At 35.7% G+C, this 22303-nt stretch overlaps 1 protein-coding gene across 1 annotated transcript; it reads right to left on the minus strand.

Moving 5' to 3' along the window:
* Positions 1–303: 303 nt before the first annotated feature.
* Positions 304–8476, minus strand: LOC143590506 (chaperone protein dnaJ A6, chloroplastic-like; the record flags this gene model as incomplete). The annotated part of the gene is made up of 4 exons (XM_077070963.1): positions 8261–8476; positions 1751–1819; positions 524–619; positions 304–428 (listed from the first exon to the last, which is right to left on the minus strand). Coding segments are annotated over exons 1-4 (506 nt in total), but the record flags the coding sequence as incomplete, so codon positions are not given.
* Between the last annotated feature and the right edge of the window lie 13827 nt (positions 8477–22303).

The following is a 22303-nucleotide window of genomic DNA, read 5'->3' on the forward strand; positions in this document are numbered from 1 at the left end:
AGTTGAAAGTTGGGACCGCTGGTAGTGATTTTTAAAGTTGGGATTATTATCGGCCAATACACAAAAGTTGAGATTATCTATTTCCAATTCTCCTTAGTTTAATTGTTCGTGTCCGATCACTTATTTGGTGAGATTTAAACAAACGAACACATCATGCTACGTTCATTTTCGTCCGGTTCATTTACAAGCGTAAAAGTAGGTTCACAACATTTTTCTTCTTAGCAAAACTTTTTTAATGGACTTAAAACCGTTATCACATTCATTAAACATCATAAACGATAACCTTGTAGGTTGGATGATTACCAAATGTTTAGGGCTTGGGTTCCCTTGCTCTTAAAATTGAAACCATTTTCTCCTGACTCGTTCATACCACCAAAAAATCCATTTGAATCCCCAAAAAAGGTGCCAAACACATCAAACGGGTCCACCTAACGGAAAAAAGACCATAAGATTTAAATTAAGATATTATATTACTGATATTATTGTCCCAAACTCCCAATATGATGCAAATATGCAATCTCACCCCTTGAGAACCAACGCCTGATCCATCATATCCCCCTTGTAACCCAGCCTCACCGAAACGATCATATGCTGACCGTTTCTCTTCATCAGATAAGACCTACAAGAACAACACAAATTTGTTTGTTTTATTAGTTCCCAGAATAATTCAGCTTGAATAAAAATGATATAGATGTTCTAATGTGAAAAAATAAACTTAAAACGGCTTTTAACCAATCTAACCCGTTTCCTTTTTATCTATTTTATTTATTACTCGTTTGACTCGTTACAGATAAACGTAAACCCAAATTGACCTACTCATTAAGTAAATGGATAAAACTGCACCTCGACGTGACAGCTCAAAATCCAAGAAGGGAAAATGCAGATATTTATTTGATTTATAGGAGGGAAAGAAGGAAAAACCCCTATTAAGAATTACTTTAATGATTTGAAAATATTGGGGTTATATTACCATGTATTAACCATGTTTACGAGAAATTTGGAATTTAATGCATATGTGAAAGAATTTGTTATCCTAGACATGTTTTTACACTCCAAATAGCATATGAATGCTGAAAATGATGTTTAAAGCATGCTAGTTATCTTTTAATTGGTAATATAACAAGTAGCATGAGTGACTGATAAATATTGCTCAAAAAATGGGACAAGAATAACAAAGGAAGAAGTTTGAGCAAATGATGCTTTAAGACATCAAATTATGATTTATAAATGCTTAATGATATTAAAAAAAAGTGTCTTAAGTCAAATGTTTGTGATGATACTTGATTAATTGATAACTTGGTGAATATGACCTTTTTGATTTTTTGACTGAAATGAAAATTAACCAGTTGAGTTAAATTGAAACCTATTGGTCAGGGATTGTCCAAAATGCATCTCAAAGGTGTTTGAAATCATTAACCACCCATTTGGTTTTCACTAACAAATTGTCATAAACCAAAAATATTGAAGCAGTCAAGTTACGGTCTTTGTAATTTTGTTGAAAAGCATTGAACTGGATTATCTGTAGTATAGATGCCTACTGGATAAGTAACCAACTGCTAGATAAATCACTTGGTTTATAAGTTATTTATTTATGTTATAAGTATCCATGTTATTATGTGCAAATTTAGTATAAAATAAACAAATAGTTTTAGACATGGTTAGTGTCGAATATGAAACATATGCAATGTTTTGGTTAATCACTAGTAAGAAAATGGATATTATTATTGTTAAAGAGCTTGTTCAGAGATACCTCATATGCAGCACTTATTTCTTTGAACTTTTCTTCTGCCCCATCACTCTTGTTCATATCTGGATGGTACTGTTGTAACAGAATAACAGAATTAGGTTAGAACATACTACATGAATTAAATGAATGAAAAGGTCATAGTAACAAAAACAGAGCAAAGGTTAACACAAATATAGTTGAATACATATAAACAAACTCTTACTGAGAAATTAAAGAGTATACAAGAAACAAATGATGGGTTCAGCAGGCATGCTTTGGCAGTAGAGCATACTAAAGAAAAGGGTTTCCCTGCTAGAGGAATAAATTGCAATTCTTCATCAGGTCATACAATAGAAAATATGAAAATTCCAGAAGGCAAAGCAAAGTATTTCCTAGTTGATTAGTGAAGGATATAGTTAGTGATGCAGGAGCATTTATATTTAATTAGAATCTTTTATATTTTGTTAGTTTATCTTTTATTATTTTGCGTTTATCTCGTTTCCAAGTTTATCTCCTTTTCGTTTAGTATAAATAGGATGTTAGGCTTTATTGTTTAGTTTAGTTTTGATTAAGTTTTATTTATAAATAACATTGTTCTTGGAACTTCGGTTCGATTTATCTGTCTTTGATTATCATGAGTCTCTCGAGCCATTGATCGCTTCCGAAACTGCATCAGTTTGTATCAGAGCTTTTGGTTCTCAAATGGCTCGACATGAACGTGAATACTTGTTTGCTCGTAGATTCGCCGACAGAGGCAACGACACGAGTGTTTTCTATTCATGTGCTCGTGGAGAAGATCGACGTCCTACTCGCAGAGTCGCCGACCGAGGCAGCGGTGGAGTCTATTCCGACCCACGGGATCTTAAGAAGATCAAACGACTCCGACAACGAGTCCGCGATCTTGAAGAGATCGAACGACTCTAAAAACAAGTCCGCGATCTCGAGTTACAACAGGAGATGTGCAAGACGGAAACCGAGTCAAGCACCGTCGTCTGGGACGAAGGTGGTGACGGAGAGCAGCAGCCGTTTAGCCGTCATCCATACCTATTCTTTGAACCAATCTATCCGGAGGGTGTGTCCGAAGACAGACCGAAATTCGATTCAGACGGGTTTGAACCCGATGAGGAAGAATGTGTGTTCGTGCAAAAGGTTCTTGACGGGAGTATTGTTCAAGAGGGAAAAAAAGGAAGCACAAGGAGATGATGAAGATGGTGATTTTGCGGTGGACACTGGTGGCGAGGTGTTGACTACCGGTGGCCAAGAATTGGTTGGGCGTATTGACTTGGTTTTGGAAGTTCCAATCCATATTCCGACAATCATGGAGGAAAAAAATGCTAATGTGAATTATTTTTTCAAATCTCCTATTCAAATTCAAAAGAAGATAACGTGAATATTCAAATAGAGGATAATATGGAAGGGTTGGCAAAGTTGTTGAAGAATATTGGATCTCCAAAATATTTCCAAATTCAAAAACGAGAAAATAGTGGTGCTATAAAAAATGTGGATATCCTTTCTGACAATACTAATAATTGTGATATTTTATTTGAAGAGTCACAACTTTCTATAATTCTAATGATGGACTCCAAGAAGAAACGTGATGTTACTCAAAAGAAGAAAGAGTCATTTGATTTTTGTGATTTTTTGCATGCCTTGCATGACAGGTTTATTTGTGAGGCCTCGCGAAAGTTGAAAAAATATGATCTAGGACAATAGAAGCGGGTCAAATTGATAGTTTACAAGACACGGCTCAATGCTCCTTTCGACCCAGGTGGTATAAGTCAAGAGCCGAGTGAGATGTCCCCGGAAATTGAATTGTTTATTTGTGTTGTTATAATAACAAACCGAAATCGTATTGATGTTCCGTTTGATCCGGGTGGCTTTGATCGACAGGTAAAACTCAAGGACGAGTTTTTTCAAAGAGGGGGAGTATGATGCAGGAGCATTTATATTTAATTAGAATCTTTTATATTTTGTTAGTTTATCTTTTATTATTTTGCGTTTATCTCGTTTCCAAGTTTATCTCCTTTTCGTTTAGTATAAATAGGATGTTAGGCTTTATTGTTTAGTTTAGTTTTGATTAAGTTTTATTTATAAAGAACGTTGTTCTTGGAACTTCGGTTCGATTTATCTGTCTTTGATTATCATGAGTCTCTCTCGAGCCATTGATCGCTTTCAAACTGCATCAGTTGATGCAGTTTCGGAAGCGATCAATGGCTCGAGAGACTCATGATAATCAAAGACAGATAAATCGAACCGAAGTTCCAAGAACAACGTTCTTTATAAATAAAACTTAATCAAAACTAAACTAAACAATAAAGCCTAACATCCTATTTATACTAAACGAAAAGGAGATAAACTTGGATACTGATGCAGTTTGAAAGCGATCAATGGCTCGAGAGACTCATGATAATCAAAGACAGATAAATCGAACCGAAGTTCCAAGAACAACGTTCTTTATAAATAAAACTTAATCAAAACCAAACTAAACAATAAAGCCTAACATCCTATTTATACTAAACGAAAAGGAGATAAACTTGGAAACGAGATAAACGCAAAATAATAAAAGATAAACTAACAAAATATAAAAGATTCTAATTAAATATAAATGCTCCTGCATCAGTTAGCCTTGAAGGAATAGATTAGTACCCATAAAGGAGTGCATACTTATACTTGTCTAAAACTCATCAAGTATTCAAGTGACACGTATATAAGAATATGGTTTGAACTTTGTAGTACAAAATATGCCCTTATCATGTAAGGGAGCAGCTACAAAAGTGAACCCAAAGCATGTAAGGGAGCAGCTACTAAAGTGAACCCAACAAAATCATCTATACAGTGTTGTTAATGTATTAATACTCCTTATTTTTATCATTCCAAGAAAAAACACCCAAGTGTAGGCCTCACAAGGGTCCATTTTTTTATTTCAAAATGGAGCAAGATGTGCTTTATATTCAGAGCAGATCCATGCAGTGAATTAGTTATTACAGTAAGAAACCTATGCTGTGTGCATGTGTAATGTATAAGTTTAACAGCATATATTTTGGGACAATTAACACTGTATATTTTCAAACAATGACACCATAAGCCCAAAAGAAAGAGAAGCGGGGGGATTTTGAAGTTGCTTTTAGCTTTTACCGGACATTGTTGAAAATAAATACCATATGATTATCGTTGTATGTAGTTGTTTAGTCTAAAATGCGCTTGGCTGCTTTCAGTGGCTCACAGTACAAGAAGTTACATTTATTCTACTACTACGGTCAACCAACCAGAAATTTTCTTCAATTTGGTTCCATGAACATAATGAAATCCTCATTATTAATTATATTAAAAGCAAGAAATAATAAGGCACATACATGATGTATGTATGTATGTAATGCATTCATTGGTAGCTAAGCTATTATATCCATGGCAAGGGAATATTGCTACTACTTATAATTTTCTAACTAACTAAGCTAGGCTAGCTTGTTGCATGCATATATTGTTACGTTATTTATTTTGTTATCAAGTTCAAGGACCATTTATGTTTTTATTTGTTTGTTTGGGTTGCTACTGTAAGTTGAACTCTATTGAAGTTACGTATTATTGAATAAATGAGTTATGTTTTGGAGATAAACCCTGGCCTCTCTTTCTAGTTTTCTTTGTTACCTGTTCTAACCCTATCAAGGGTATCAGAGCATTCCAGTCGATCCTCATCGACATATCTCATATCACCATGACTAACACTAGGAATCAAGAAGTTGGCAACACTCTCAAGGATCATGGCAAGGCCATCTCAGATCTTCAAGAAACCCTAGCCACACTGATGAAACAGCAAGAACAGTCCAAGAAACAACAGGAGCAATCTCTGAAACAACAAGTAGAGATCTTAAGAGCATTCAAGGAGCATTCAAGTGGCGGCAGTTTCAGCAGCGGCGGCGGTGGCAGAGGCCTTGGTTTAAAAAGACGCGCCTCAGGCGCGCTCGAGGCGTTTTGGAAAACGCCTTATTTTACGTAAGGAGAGAAAATACATGAGGCGGCCTGAAGCGGCGTATCAGCAGGTGAGGCGTGAGGCGTTTGAGACGGCGCTTCATGTGATGCAGTCTAAATTAGATTGAAAATGTAACTGCTTGGTCCCATCTGCTTAAAATATTAACGTTGGGGCCCATTCGTAAAACATTACCCAGCCGTAAGTTTATCTTCTCCTCAGTTATTACTCCCATCTTTTTAATCGGTTCAAACCACAGTTATCAAAAACGTTGCGCCCCGCCGCCTAGGCGACATTTTAGGTCAAGGCGCTATTATAGCGCTTAGGTTGGCTAAAGGCGGATTTTTAGGAATAAAAACGGCAAGTGCTATTTTTTTTATTTTTTTTAGTAACCTTGATTTCATGTGATTATTATATGATTAATAGTTAACAACCTACCCAAAATATATGGGATTAACATAATTAAGTGTTAGTGTCTATCTTTATAATATAATGATCGGCATTAAGTTTTTATTATCACAACTACATAGCAGCCAGTCGCTACCAGGAAGAAAAGGTTAGCAATATATATATATATATATATATATATATATATATATATATATATATAGTTTTTGTTTTAGAATATAAGGTTATTAGTCAACTTGTTAATGGTTTTCTGTTTTGTTTTATGTTTTCGATTATGAGATTAGTAAAATTCTGTTTTGTTTTATTTTTTGTTTTCGATTATGAGGTTAGTAATAGACTGTTTTGTTATTTTAGTCTAGCTTGTTAATGCTTTTGAATTGTTTTGGTATTTGAATAAAGTATTGTTTGCCATTATAAATTTTGTTTGTGAATTTATTTATTTAAGTGCGCTTTTTTTGTCTGAGACCCACGCTTTTTTTGCGCCTAGCGCCTGGGGGAGGCACGTTCGCCTTGTGTGCGCCTATCGCTTTTAATAACTATGGTTCAAACTTTCCTAATTATTACACAATTGTTTATGACTCGAGGTATTTTTCTTCATTATTACTTTTTACTATACATTCATACTTCCTTTTATTATTAAAGGCTTGTGTAATACAATTTTTATTTTTGACCGGCTCGTTTTCTAAGAATGTAAGTGTTTTGCAGCTTTTAAGTTTTTTTTATAATGTTAACCTACGCATTAAGTATTCATGTTTAGTTTTACAAATATGTTTTATCTTTATGATCGATTAACAAGTAGAATATGTCATGTATAATTAATTTTTAGTATTTTTTTAAATTAAGCGCCTCACAAACGTAAAGCTCTCGCTTAGCGCCTAGCGCTTCGGCTTTTTGGACCAAAACGCCTCACCTTGCCTAACTTTTTTTAAACCAAGACGAAGGCAGATCTGGAAGGGGGTTGTTTAGCGATGCGATTCGCGGGTGGGCATTCGGCCAATGTAGGTTGGGAAGGTAGAGTTTCCTAAGTTTTCAGGGTAGATGTTGAAGGTTGGATTTACCGTTGTGGACACTTCTTCACAATCGACGAGACACTGGCAAATCTCAAACTAAGGCACGCGGTTATACACCTTGAGGGGGATGCGATTGAATGGCACCAATCGTATATGAAAACACGTGGGCTTACCGTGGCTAAACTACCATGGGAAGACTATGTATTGGCAATGTCGGCTCGTTTCTCTAACGCTATGTTTGAAGATGTAATGGAAGAAATAGCATCTCTTGTTCAAAGTGCTGATGACATCGAGGGCCTACAAGAATATAATCAAGTTTTGATTGCTTGCTTAACAAGGTTACCATTAGTGAACCATATGTCGTTAGCCTATATATGTGAAGGGACTGAAGCTGGGAATAAAAGGGCCGGTAAAGATGTTCAAGCCTCAAACGTTGCACGAGGCGTGTGGGTTAGCAAGGCTTCAAACTATCAACAACACGAGCCTGATGAATCGACTTAAAGATGTGGAGGACGATTCGCATCATGAAGATACCAAAATTACCCCTCCGGTTAATGCTTCAAAACTTCCCTTGCTACAAAGTCCAACAACCGTGCCACCGACTTCCAAGCTGGGAACGCTTAGCTCGAGACGTTTGACGAGTGATGAACTCGAGCTAAAAAGGGCAAAAAAGTGAATGTTTTTGGTGTACCAAGAAGTTCGTTCCGGGCCACAAGTGTGAGAAAAGACAGCTCTATATACTTCAAGTGGTAGATGGTGAAGATCAAGCACCAAAGGGGGTTGCTGAAGATGATGAAGACAAGGTTCCTTGAATTACTTTTTGAAGGCAAAAAGATGGTTAAGAAGGGAGTATTGTTATGTTATTTATTTTGTTATCAAGTTCAAGGACCACTTATGTTTTTATTTGTTTGTTTGGGTTGCTACTATAAGTTGAACTCTATTTACGTCACGTATTATTGAATAAATGAGTTATGTTTTGGAGATAAACCCTAGCCTCTCTTTCTAGTTTTCTCTGTTACCTGTTCTAACCCTATCATATTTAAGAAGGCAAAACTACTAGAAGCAGGCTATGCCTAGTGTACAACCTGCAATAACTCATAAGACAGACAGAAACGTTAATGAATTCGATTATTTTGAAGGAAGGTACCGTACCTTACGAGCAAGAGCTCGATAGGAGGATTTAATCTCCTGCAAAGTAGCCTTCTTACCAAGCTTCAGAACTTTATAATAGTCAGTGCTTGATGCCGAGCATATTAGTCGCCGACGACCACAAGATGATGCTGTTAATCCGATAATATTATTATTTGGAAATGCGGAGGAGAATTTGATGGAGGCGGTAGGGAAGATACTAATAATTGGGCTGCTCATGCTTTTGCTTCCACTGCTTTCTCACGCCTTGTTTCTTTTTTAGATAGAGGAGACCCTACCCTCAACCGCTTCGCTTAGCCAAGGGTTAAACAAATAACCTTTTAACCGATTGTTTGTTTCAGCTGTTCACCCAAAAAAAAAAAGTAGTAGGGTGCTGGGGAATTGGGATTGTCAGTTTCTTAAATGACTAGTCATTTTTTAGGGAATCCCGTAAAACCCGAATATGATGGGAAAACTCGTAAAAAACCGATATAATTGGAACGGGTAATACCGATCTATTAGGATTTGGGATTAGTTATGAAATTTTTCACGGGTTTAGAATCTTACAATACTATTAAAATAACATATCTTTTCTACGTGACATTTAACTAGGTTATCCACATAGGATGCCTAGTATGTAAGTTTTATAAATAAATTATCCACCTAATAAACAATTTAATTTTAAACATTAACTCCTAAGTTGGAGAATGATTCAAAATAAATGGTTATAATCACCATTTATTGAGTAACAAAAACAATTAATTCATTGTTATTTTCTAAAATTTTGAGACTTTGTTATTTTATTTTTTTTTTTTGGATTTTGGAAAAATCATTTATGAACGTTTGGACGGGATGTATGGATGCTTGGATTGAAATGATGGTTTAAGTCACGAAGTTTTGGATTTTATTGTTGCTTTATTAAACGGGATAATCAAAAGGTTTATTGGATTTTAATAATCCCTATTGACTTCTATTGGCCGATAATAATCCCTATTCATTTTATCACCACTGGCGATCCCAAATTTAAAAAAGTTGGCCCCCAATGGTCACAGTTAAATATGACTTAACAGCGTTATACTTTTGTCCAAATTTCAAACTAACGTTTTAGGGCTTTGGATCGGAATGAGGATACGAGTCGACTGATGTAAAACTTAGCTCGAAACGGTGATCCAGACGACTTGATTTTTGTTAATTGTAAGTTCAAAAACCCGAATTGAAGCATTATTTCGTCATTTTGGAGCACCGTTTCAAACGAAGTTTTATATCAATCGACTCGTATCCTCCTTCCGATCAAAAGCCCTAAATAATTTGTTTAAAATTCAGAAAAAAGTATAACGCCATTAAGTCATTTTTAACGGGGGATCATTGGGGGCAACTTTTTTAAATTTGGGACCGCCAATGGTGATAAAATGAATAGGGATTATTATCGGCCAATATCAGTAAATAAGGAATATTAAAATCCAATAAACCTAATCAAAATTATAATTGTGATATCTCATTTTTATATTCATATTTGTAGCATTCTTTATGTTGTGTACTTATATGTTTTATAATTTCAATAAAAATAGTTTTATAGCACACAACTTATGTTACAACTAAAACAACAAATGTAATACCTTATATTAATAATGTCAGATTATCCGCCGTTTACAATTCATTAAAATGTATAACGCATACATACATACATATATATATATATATGAAGTTTTATATATTTCCACCCGTGTGTAACACGGGATCTAACCTAGTTTGTAATATACCTGATTACCAGCTCCGACTATCCGGTAACATTGACCCATATACCCGATCATATACCCCAAAACTCGATCAACAACCGTACAACACGTCAACACATAACATGATGGTCCTTAGCTCATTTTCGTTCGTTTTCTTCTATGTTTTTGTGCAACAAAATAATATTTTAATGGAAGAAATACAAAACCTTTTCAATATAAAAGTTCGAAATTATGTAGACAAATTGTTTGTAGGTTTCATGTTTCAACAAAATTCAATCCGTTACCCAAATGAGTGAAAACCGGTTTTTATTAGCATTAGGATACAATTGAACTTTCAAACTCGAATAGAAAACCATTAAGTGTGGAGGTGGTTGGGTGGAGAGTGTAAAAACCATTTTTTAATTAGGAATATTGGCCTCATATAATCCCAACTATGGCCCATTGGCAAATATAAGGACCACCTATCGAAATGGCAAAATATAATCCCAACTACGCATGTGGATGGAAAATTAACGGAAACTTAACCGGCCATTAGTTTTTGTGACGTGGCTGCTGAGTTGTCACGTAACCGGCTGACTGGGATGCTGACTGGTATATTAATTAAAAAAACATATAGATTAAATTAACGAGGATGATGACATGGAATTCGTAATAAACTAAAACCTAATAATTTCGTCACTCCTTAATCAATTGATCAGTCACCATTCACTCTCATCCTAATTCTCTCCTTAATCGATTGATCGCAGTTTCACTCTCCTCAATCAAGCCCCAATTTCTTCATTTTCGTCTGCTTCACTCTAAACCCTAGCAACACTGACAATGGGTGATAATATTATCATCGACTTCAAGACAGGTGGGAAATTTGAGGTCGAACCTCCGAAGCTAAGGTATGTTGGTAATGTAAAAACTACTTCATTAGAGTTAGATGTTGATAAGCTATCCTTTTTTGAGATACTTGGTTATGCAATGGATTATGGTCCGTATGAAAAGAAGGAAGATTTGTGGTTGTATGCCATGATACCCGGTGATGGATATGTGAAATTGTTGGATAGTGATAGTGTAGTGCATGAGATGGCTTCCTTGTTAGGTGCATCAGAACGTTTGATCATATATGTTCAAACCCAAAAGATAACCAAACCAAAGCCATCGGAGCCCAATAATCCTCAAGCCAAGCCCATTAACATGGAACCCCAGCCCACCCAGCCCATTAACATGGAATCCTAGCCCACCCAGCCCATTAACATGGAAGCCCAGCCCATTAACATGAAAGCCCAGCCCACTAACCCTCAAGCTCTTGCTAACCCAGTCCCAGTTATTGCAGCCACCTCTCCATCAACTACCTTAAATCCTCGTAGGTATATTCCAAGAATACAGCAAGAAAGCAGGTATTTCCAATTTCACCAGTTAAAATTTCAACACCAGTAGTCAAAACTCCACCTCCACCACCAGTAGTCAACATTTCATCACCACCAATTGTTCAAACTCCACCTTCACCACCAATTGATAAACCTGCATCCCCAATTCATAGTAGTTCAGATGAGTCTACTGATGTTGGATTTGGTGATGATTCAGAGGATGAATCTTATAATTTCAATCTGGATGATGATGAGGGATCTGAGGATGAAGAGTTCAGGAGCTCATTTGTTGCAAGAAAACAAGTGAATGAATGGGCTGTTGAAAAACAAAAGAAGCTTCTTGATGATTTGTTGAAAAACAAAACAAGTGAAGATGCAGATGATTTGAACTTGTTAAGTCATGTGGGGACCAGTCACTTAGACACATACAGTAGTTATGAAGATTCAGATGGTGATGTTCACACACCTGGAAATAGTGAAGATGATGACATAAGAGGCAACAAGTACAGAGAAAATGTTCCAATTGTAGGTAAGCAAACTGATTGGGCAAATTTTAACTGGTCTGTTAGAATAAGGTTTATAAGTAGGGTGGCTTTTAGATCAGCCGTGAAGAAGTATGCCGTGGTAAATGGTAGGAATCTGTCTGTTTCTTCTAGTAACAAGCACAGAGGTGACAGAATAAGTATTAAGTATGTAAAAGGGTGTCCATTCAAGTTGTTTTGTTCATATGATACTGGAAAAAAAAGCTACATGATTAAATCTGTAACAAATGAACACAGTTGCCAAAGAAACATGAAAAAGAATAGGCAATTGACTAATTCATACATTGCTACTGACTTTTTACCAATGTTTAAAGCAAAACCAAATTGGTCTGCCAAAGATATTCAAGATGCTGTTAGAGAAAAGTATCATGTGATCATAAACAAGTGGATGGCTTATAATGCCAAGAGTTGTGCTTATAAAATGTTGCATGGGTCAATGAGGGATCATTACAGCAAACTTGGTTCATATATAGCAGCATTAAGAAAGGCAAACCCAACATCAACATTTGAACTAGTTACTGCCCCACCAGGATACAATAGGGGAAGATTTGGAAGCATCCCCAATAGAGTTTTTTTCAGGTACATCTTAACTTTTAATGATTATATAGTTTTAGTTAATATATAGAAGCTATAACATAGAATTGGTATGTTTTTAGGTTGTTTGTATGTTTTGATGGTTTGAAAAGGGGGTTTCTAGCAGGTTGTAGGAAGATTTTGTGCCTAGATGGTTGCTTCCTTAAAACCTTTCTAGGTGGTATGTTATTGGTTGCTATTGGTAGGGATCTAAACAATCAAATGTATCCTGTAGCATGGGCAGTGGTTGAGGGTGAAAACAATGATAGTTGGGAATGGTTTATGCTTGAGTTAAGTAAGTGTTTAGATGTGACTAATGATAGGAAAGGTTGGACATTGATCTCAGACCAACAAAAGGTATTTGTGACTTAATCATTTGTCACATTTACATACATATACTAATATTTTGGTCTGTTGTGATAGGGACTTGTTAATGTTGTTCATGTGGTGTAGAAGAATGCTGAACACAGAAACTGTGCAAGACATATTTTTGCCAACTGGCATAAAGACTACAAGGGTGAAGAGTACAACAAACTTTACTGGAGGGCATGTAGGGCTTATACTGAAGTTGATTACAATGCTGCAATGAAGGAGATGTATGATATATCACCTGATGCAGTGGAAGCATTAACAAAACAAAACCCTAAATGCTTCTCAAGGTGCTTTCTTGAAACTGATACCAAATGTGATGTGATAGTAAACAACATGGCAGAAACTTTCAATGGAACCATAGTTGTAGCTAGATCCAAACATATCATTGATATGTTAGAGGATATTAGGGTGCAAGTAATGAACAGGCCAGCAACAAGGTACACACAGATGTTACAAAAAAATGTGGTTGTTTGTCCTAGGATTCAAGCTAAGATTAATAAAGAGAAAACTTAGGCCCATAAATGTAAAGTATACCCCTCATCAACAGTTGTATTCCAAGTAAGTGATTTTGATGAAGACTTTGTAGTGGACATATGTGAAAGGTCATGCACTTACAGAAGGTGGGACTTAACTGGTGTACCATGTAAGCATGTTTGTGCATTGGCGGGGTTCTTGAAAACAAATGCAGAGGATTTTGTTAATAAGTGTTATCTTAAGGAGCAATACTTGAAGGCTTATGAATTCAGTATTACTCCTTTGCCAAGTGAAAGGTACTGGCCACATGTGGACTTACCTCTTGACCCACCTCCTGTAAAGAAAATGCCTAGAAGACCAAAGAAAAATAGGAAGAGAGACCCACATGAAGATCCAAAGAAGCCAGGAAGGTTGACTAAGATGGAGTTGTTATGAAATGTAGTTATTGCAAGTCCACTGCACACAACATCAAGAAGTGCCCGGAGAAACATAAGGGTAAAAAAGTGACAAATGTGAAAAACAAAAGAGGAAGGCCAAGTGCACAACCAAAACCAAAACCAACACCAACACCAACCCCAACCCCAACCCCAACTGAGGGTGTTTCAACCCAGTCAAGTCAACATGTGTCTGGTAAGTTTCATTTTTGATGTAATAATATTGTCTTGTTTGTTATTTAATCATATATGTTTCTCTCATTTATGATTGTCAGGTTCTAAAAGGCTAAGGGGATGGGACAGACTACCAAAGGGTAGATTCACCAAGGCCAAGTCAAGTCAACAAAGCCAGTCAACCAAGCCAAGTTAACCAACACAGTCAACTCAACCAAGTCAACCAACACAGTCAACTCAGCCAAGCCAACCAACATATTCCTCTGTTGCAACAAGGAGTAAGAGCAAGGGAGACAAAGAAGCTAGTTGAATAGTGTTGAATTTGGTTGAAAGGTGTTTTTAAGACAAGTATTCTACTATTTTGGATGAATGTAATCTGTTCTGGTACTAGTAACATGTATGCTATGGTTATTTTGTGTGACTTTATGTGTGGTTATTTTGTATGACTAAATGGTTATTTTTGGATGAATGTAATGGTCAAGTGTTTACTTTTTGGTTTGTTTTTGACCAAGGGTATTTTGGTTATTTCTGGAATAAGGGTATGGTTATTTTGTTGGTGCAGATTGTTAGTTAGTGCAGATTGCTTATTAGTGCAGATTGCTTATTAGTTAGTGCAGGTATGGTTATTTTGTTAGTGCAGATTGCAGTTAGTGCAGATTGTTATTAGTGCAGATTGCAGATTGTTAGTGCATATTGTGGATTGTTATTGCTTATTAGTGCATATTGCAGTTAGTGCAGAGTAGTGCACATTGATGATATTGCACATTACTTAATGCAAACCATTGCAGTCATATTAATACGGGTTGCACATTGAATTCAATAACAAAATGATGTGTCCAAGTAGATCAAACCATTGCATTCAACTTACAAACAGCCAAGTCAACATAACAAACTGATGTGTCCAAGTCAAAATAAGAAACTGATTATCAAACCTAAAACATCCAACATATTTCTATCATTACAACTATTAAACCTAACACAATTTGAAGCTTCCAATTGTTCTTTTTCAGCAAACAAAAATCCTTTAGTTTCTGGTTTTCTTCTTACAAAAGCATGTTTTGCAACTTCAAGTTTTCCATCCTTAAATCTTCAAGTTCTTATTCTTCTCTGGTTCCGCATATGCATTGGCCATGCTCCTTCAAAAACTCATTAATCTCTTGTTTCCACATGAAAAATTTACAATCTTCATTCTAAAAACACACAAAGATTGTAATCGACCAACAGAATTTGATAATTTGTACATTGGACGTGAGTACTTACAGGCCATAAAGGGCACCCATAGAACTCTTCTCCATTGCAAACACTTTTATGCCCAGCAACTCTAACAATCGAAAGCAAATAATGTTTACAATACACGTTCCCATCAAAATCAACCATAAACCTTTTAGGGTTTTTCTTACGGCGAGATGACGAAGTGGAAGACGAGCTCAATTCCATGGATTTCGTGTTTCTAGTGTTCTTGAATGATCCCAATTTGGGGTTTTAGGGTGTAATTGAACGAACCAGGTGGTTTTGATTTAATCTATATGTTTTTTTAATTAATATACCAGTCAGCATCCCAGTCAGCCGGTTACGTGACAACTCAGCCGCCATGTCACAAAAACTAAAGGCCGGTTAAGTTTCCGTTAATTTTCCACCCACATGCGTAGTTGGGATTATATTTTGCCATTTCAATAGTTGGTCCTTATATTTGCCAATGGGCCATAATTGGGATTATATGAGGCCAATATTCCTTTTAATTATTATTTACAAAAATTCTAATTACGTAGTTTTTTTTATGGATACAATGATATAAGTTCCATTTGAAACCAAGTTGGTTTCAAAATACATTATTTTTATTGATTGTTTATACGACTTTAATATACACTTTTATCGTTAACTTTGATTTTACATGCTTAGACTATCTGAAAACAATGAGGATTAATATATTTTATTTTTTGTAATTTGCTTTTGCGTTGTTTTTATATTTATTTTTAGAGTTTGTGTTTTTTTAATTATTGTGCAATGTTTTTATTTACTAGCGTAAAAATAAAAATGACATGATAGTTTCCACACATGTGGAAAGTGAAATAATACCACATATCTGGTGGTCTCTTTAGAAAATGTGTGTAATTTAACGTGACATCTTCCATGAGTATGGAATGACCCAATAACACTTCACCAATGCTTATTACGATAAAATATGATACAAAGATAAGAAAGTTAAATAAACACTACTTATAAGAAATATTTAAGTCCTCATTTCTTACCACATTAACAAGCACACTTTTGTATAGGGAAAGGAAAAAAGACATTGATATATATGATATAAGCAATATTGATGTCCTTTTAGGACCACTTCATGTCACTATCTTTATGTTATATTTTTTTGCAATGCGCCCATAGGGCAATGTGAAGTGGGCGACAAAACGGGGCGAATCTGGGCGATTTTCAATCAGAACACCCCCCCCCCCCCCCCCGCGGCAATAAGAAGGGGGGCGACGTGTTTTGTCGCCTGCGTGGTTTGTGAAAATAATAATATTTTATATATATGTGTGTGTAACATATATATATATATACACACACACTAGTTTGAGGCTCGTGTATTACACGGTTAATTGATGAAAATTTTAAACTTTAACCATTAAGTGAAATACAATCAACAAAAATGATCATATAATGTTAATAAAATTACAATTTACATTAAAATAACATAAATTACATAACTAAGATTATACAAATATGTTGCAAATAAGTAAAACCTTCATTGTATACTACATTTATGATTGTATTGGTCGGTATACATTGTTTATCAAAAATCAAAATCTTTAGTCCATGTCTGTTTGTAACTCTTGATAAGGTAACAAATAGGCCTGCTTATAACTCTTTTGTGTGACAAATAAGGTTCTTCAAGTGCAATCCAACCCTAATAAATGATACCGTATCCATGAAACCATCAAAAAAAATATCCATGCACATAAAATATCACCTTTTTTGGTAGACCCAGCATGCTTACGGGTACTGAATAATCTGATGAAAGAATATTTTGTAGTTATATTTAATAACATCAAAAGGTCAAGGGAAGTATACAAATGCCTCCGACTACAGCATATTGTTCAAACTCTTAACGAACAAATGTCTACTTACGGTAGAGACGGGGTAAAACAGTTACCCAATAGTGGGATTACATCTGAATAATTGTTGTACAAGTTGTGAACTATTCGTGATTATTATAATGTGTGCTCGGATAGACAAGGATAGTATGACACTATTGTGTATTGTTTCGATACCCATGCAAGCATTTGGTAGTGTGCTATGCTGATATGGGAGATGATTCGGATCTATTAGTACAAATATTGACCCTTACCGGGTTAAAATTTCTTGTCACGGGATGACAATTTTTGATGTATACATGCAAACAATGGCCTTATAAGACTAAATCTATGTACTATCCTGGGTATATGGATATATGATTCGGTGTGTGTAATACATATCTGCTATTTGAATTACCTGAATGTTAGCTAATGTGATTCCCTGCGCAATGAGATAGAGAAAATTACTGTTATGTGAAGTTTAGTTGTTTATCATTATAGAATGGTCCCGAAGAAAACAAACAGGTGATTTGAGGCGGTTTTGGCCGAAATGATTGTTCGGTAACTGCAGATAGTAACTCTGACAATCGCAATGCGATTCGTTGCAGGCATTAATACGACAATGAATACAAATCAAATGCCAACCACTAATATGGCCGTGGATATTATTTTGCCAACCAATACTAATACACCTACAAATGTTATTTTCTTGATAAATACGAACATTGTCACGAATAATACTCTCCCACGGGACACTGGTGATACTGCCAATAACAATAATTTCCCCCACTAAATGCCATTGGCAACAAAAATCATTTATCGAACACGAATACTAGTCGTAACAACAGTGATCCTTCACAACGGAAATACTCGTTTAAACAAATTACGTTATGCAAACCTATAAATTCTAGTGGTACTACAAGAGTAAATGTTTTAGTAAAATGAATCGAAGAAATAAAATCTGTTATCAATACCAGAAATTGATCATCACATATGTGACAGAAAATGATTGTACGAATTCGGAAACAAAAGGCTATTATCCGCATGACATGGGCAAAATTTAAAACTCTTATATCAAAACATTTTCGTCCAAGGAACGAAATCGAGAAATTAGAACACGAACCCAAGAAATCAAAAATGAAAGGTACGGATCAACTGAAATACACAAACCGTTTTAACGACCTGGTTCGACTGATGCCATTGTTAGTAGTCCGGAATTAGTTAATCCAGTTAGCTACTTAACTTTTGAGAAACTGTGACACAAACCGGGGTGGTAGCTTTGATTTGGTCAGAAATAGTGTGTTGAGAATGCCCGGGGAAATCATCAAGTACCAAAACGAATTAATCATGAAACAGGGGTACAAAAGCTACAACAATTTAAACTTACGCACCCTACAACTCAAAATAATACGACAATCAACTTTAATTCAGAATTAAACATATACAATGAAACTTTGCTAAAGGGTATGTTAAATAAAGGCATGGCATAAAAGCGGGAAGATTAGATACTATGCCTGTAGCCGTGAAACCATTTTGACCATTATAAACCGACCGTTCTGACCTCACCACTTATAGTTGTCCCAATCGTAACCAATTCGATCACAAACTATGACAAACCCTCATGTTTACTACAAGTGTCGAAGTACGAAACGCTTCAAAAGGAACTGTCTCAAGTTAAACTAAGAACGAACATCGACGTCTAACTCGGCTAGAGGCTGCGATTAGTGATTGGACCCGATAAAACACAGCAAGACTTAATTGTGGTGAGAGAATACATTTGTAATTAATGACTAATATGCTTCAGTTCGTTTGATATAGATACCGATAGAAGAGTTATTCTCCATTGAATTCGTACCCCTGAGAAATATATTGGTTAGTGAACTAGTAAGACCCCTATGCTATAAAATTCGCTAATAGAAAAATTGATAACTGTTAACCAAATACTCCAAAACTATCCTATTATCCTAAACAACCAACCATTTTTATTGACCTGCTCCTGGTATAGTTGGGAAAACATCGATGTAATTGTAAGTATGGACTGGTTAGCTAAATACAAGGCGGAAATCGAGCGTGATGACTAAATAGTTAATATTCCTCTTTTAGATGATGAAGTGATTATGGTACAAGGAGAGAAATTTGGTGCAATATCACCTCTCTTATCTCATCTTAAAGTATTAAAGCACATACGCCAAGGGTGTATGGTGTTTCTGGCAAACATGACCGTAAAGAACCCTGATGAGAAGCGCATAGAAGATATCCCTGTTGTACGTGAATACCCAGATGTCTTTCCCGATGATTTACCTGGATTACCACCGAACCAACAGGTTGAATTCCGTATTGATCTAATCCCAGGATCAGCCCTTATTGCTAAGGCACCTTATCGATTGGCACCCTTTGAAATGCAAGAATTATCCAACCAGTTACAAGATTTATTAGATAGGGATTTCATAGGACCTAGATATCCTCATTGGGAAGCACCGGTGTTGTTAGTTAAAAAAAAGGAAGGAGGCTTAGGATATATGTCGATTACCGGAGAACTAAACAAAAATCACTTCAAAAAAAAAAAACTAGCATCCCCTCTCATGATTCGACGAATTGATCAATCAACTCAAGGGAGCGAATTACTTCTCGAAAATCGATCGCTGTTCAGACTATCTTCAAGTTAAAATCCAAAAGGAAGATGTTTCTAAAACAGCGTTTCGAGCTAGGTATGGTCACTATGAACCCTTAGTTATGCCCTTCGGACCGATTAATACATCCGCAGTTTTTATGGATCACCCGAACCGAGTTTGTAAACTGTACCGCGACAAATTCATTATAACGTTAGTAATGATCTCTTGATACATTTGAAAACTGAAGAGGAATATGAACAACACTGATGATCAATCTTGGAGGTGTTGAGGCAGGAGGAATTGTATACCAAGTTGTCCAAGTATGAATTCTAGCTACAAGAAATACGATTCTTAGAACACGTTATTAGCTGATAGGGAATTCACATACACTCGAGTAAAACTGGTAAGCATCAGGGTCACCAAGAGAAATTCGCCAAATTTTGGGATTAGCTGGGTATTACCGGCGCCATATTGAAAATTTTTCAGTATAGCCCAACCCTTAACCTTCTTAACTCAAAACGACCGAATTTATGATTGGGAAGAAGAACAAAATAAGGCTTTTCAATTGCTGAAAAAGAAACTATGTGCAAACCCGATGCTAAGTCTCCCGGAAGGGACTGATGATCTTGTAATCCATTGGGATACATTCCTAAAAGGCTTAGAGTGCGTGTTAATGCAGAAAGACAAGGTAATGATATACGCTTCCCAACGATCAAAAGCGCAAGAGAAGAATTATACTATCTTCGACTCAGAGTATGGGACGATTTCTTTTACACCTAAGGCATGGGAATGATACCTATATGCCATTAAATGCACAATTTACATGAATCACAAAAGTCTATGACCTGCAATTGAACGATCAAAACTAGATATGGGGTAAGGAAGACAAGTAGAGTTGTGGAAAAATTGTAATTGAGAAAAACCGATGCCTTAAGATGAAGGGATAAAGTGTATCATTGGAAAGTATGGGTATTTAAAACGATTGTTTAGACAAACATTATTGGGCATATTCATATTGCCCAAAAGGAAAGCCCTAAGAGCATAACATTTAGAAAACAAAATCTTGTATGGGGACGATAAGAACTTTGAAAAGAAACACCAATGAAATTCTATACCTCCAACAAACCGAGTCTAGATTCCAACTTTTGATAAACTATACGACTTGATCATGGACGAAGCGCATAAGTCCAAGGATTCTATTCATCTAGGTGCCGATAAGATGCACAAAGATTCAAATAAATATTATTGGTAACCCGAATGTCTGACTCGTTCTAGAATTAAAGCAGAGTATCAAAAACCCTCAGTAATGTTATAACAACCAGAAACTCCCAGTAGAAATGGGACCATATTATAATAAGCCTCATAACACACATTCGTAAATCATTCCGAGAATATAGTATGGCCCGGGTACTAATTGGTCGGCTAACTTAAATTGCATTCTTTCTCCCAACCTATAACAACTGCGCAATTGAAAATCATAGAATGACACGTCTATCCCATTTATTTCAGATCGAGATAGACATCAGGCCTCTTATTTTTGACGAAAATTAAGAAACCGAATCGGTTTGAACACAACATGTCATCCACAATTAAACGATCGATCTGGGCAAAAGACATTGGGAGAATTATATCACAACTATATATTGAATCTTAGAAGAAATTAAGACCAGTATTTTCCACTGGTCTACTCCTCGTATAATAATAGTTACCATAAAATTATACGAGTGACACTATAACTGGTACAATGCGAGCAAGAATATAAATCGTGACCTTAATAGTCTAAAAGTTAGCATTACTCAAAATACAAAATCCAATTTGATTCCGGAAACCAAAGATAAAACTCGTAAGATTCAAAAACAAACTGAAATCCACATAAGGCTAATAAAAGAACCATACCGATGTACGTAATGAATTGTTGACCTTTGAAAAGTGTTATTCGAGTTGAGAAAACTGATAAGTTGACATCAACATACAAAGAACTGTACGAGGTTTTCTCGAAAGTTAATTCCATAACATATTGAATAAACTATATATAGAATCGAGTTCACTCTCGATTTTAGTTCTACTGGCAATTTCTTATATACTGAAACAAACAAGTGCCATATTGACGAGACGGAGATAGTAACACTTGGAAACTCACACATAACTAAACTTTGTAAAGAACCTGTATAAATAATAGACGGAAATATCAAACAGTTACGACTCAACAGAATTTCAACGGTCAAAGTTTGGTAAAATACCTTATAACGAGGAATTATATACATCTGAAAACGAAAACAAATATTTTTGTTTGTTCCTAAAAACCTTGTAACTGGTATGTTAAATTTCAGGGACGAAATTTCTTAACGGGGAAAAATGTGACATTCATGACAAAACCGGATACACCTCGGTATTTACAAACCGAATAAGCAATTAAACGCTTATTACGTAACGAACGGACGATTAACCGTACGGGTCTGGTTATGACCCAGATATCTCAGGGGGGGGCATCTATAAGTGATATACATTTAATATAAGCTAATATATTAGCATTATGGCCTAAGTTCGATAGCAAACAAGTTAAACAAAAACATACTCATTTAACTACCCGCTATAGATTTAAACGCGAAATATTGTTACAAACCAAGCATTGTATCATCCTTTAAGCCAAAAAAGACTTACCAAACATTTTTTTTGAAATGTTTTAAGTGATCCGTGAAAATATTTCCAATTTTTGCAGACATA

The sequence above is a fragment of the Bidens hawaiensis genome, unplaced genomic scaffold (assembly GCF_021521415.1).
Source record: "Bidens hawaiensis isolate Kalapana, Puna unplaced genomic scaffold, B.hawaiensis_p1.1 tig00038619_1, whole genome shotgun sequence".
Lineage (NCBI taxonomy): Eukaryota > Viridiplantae > Streptophyta > Magnoliopsida > Asterales > Asteraceae > Bidens > Bidens hawaiensis.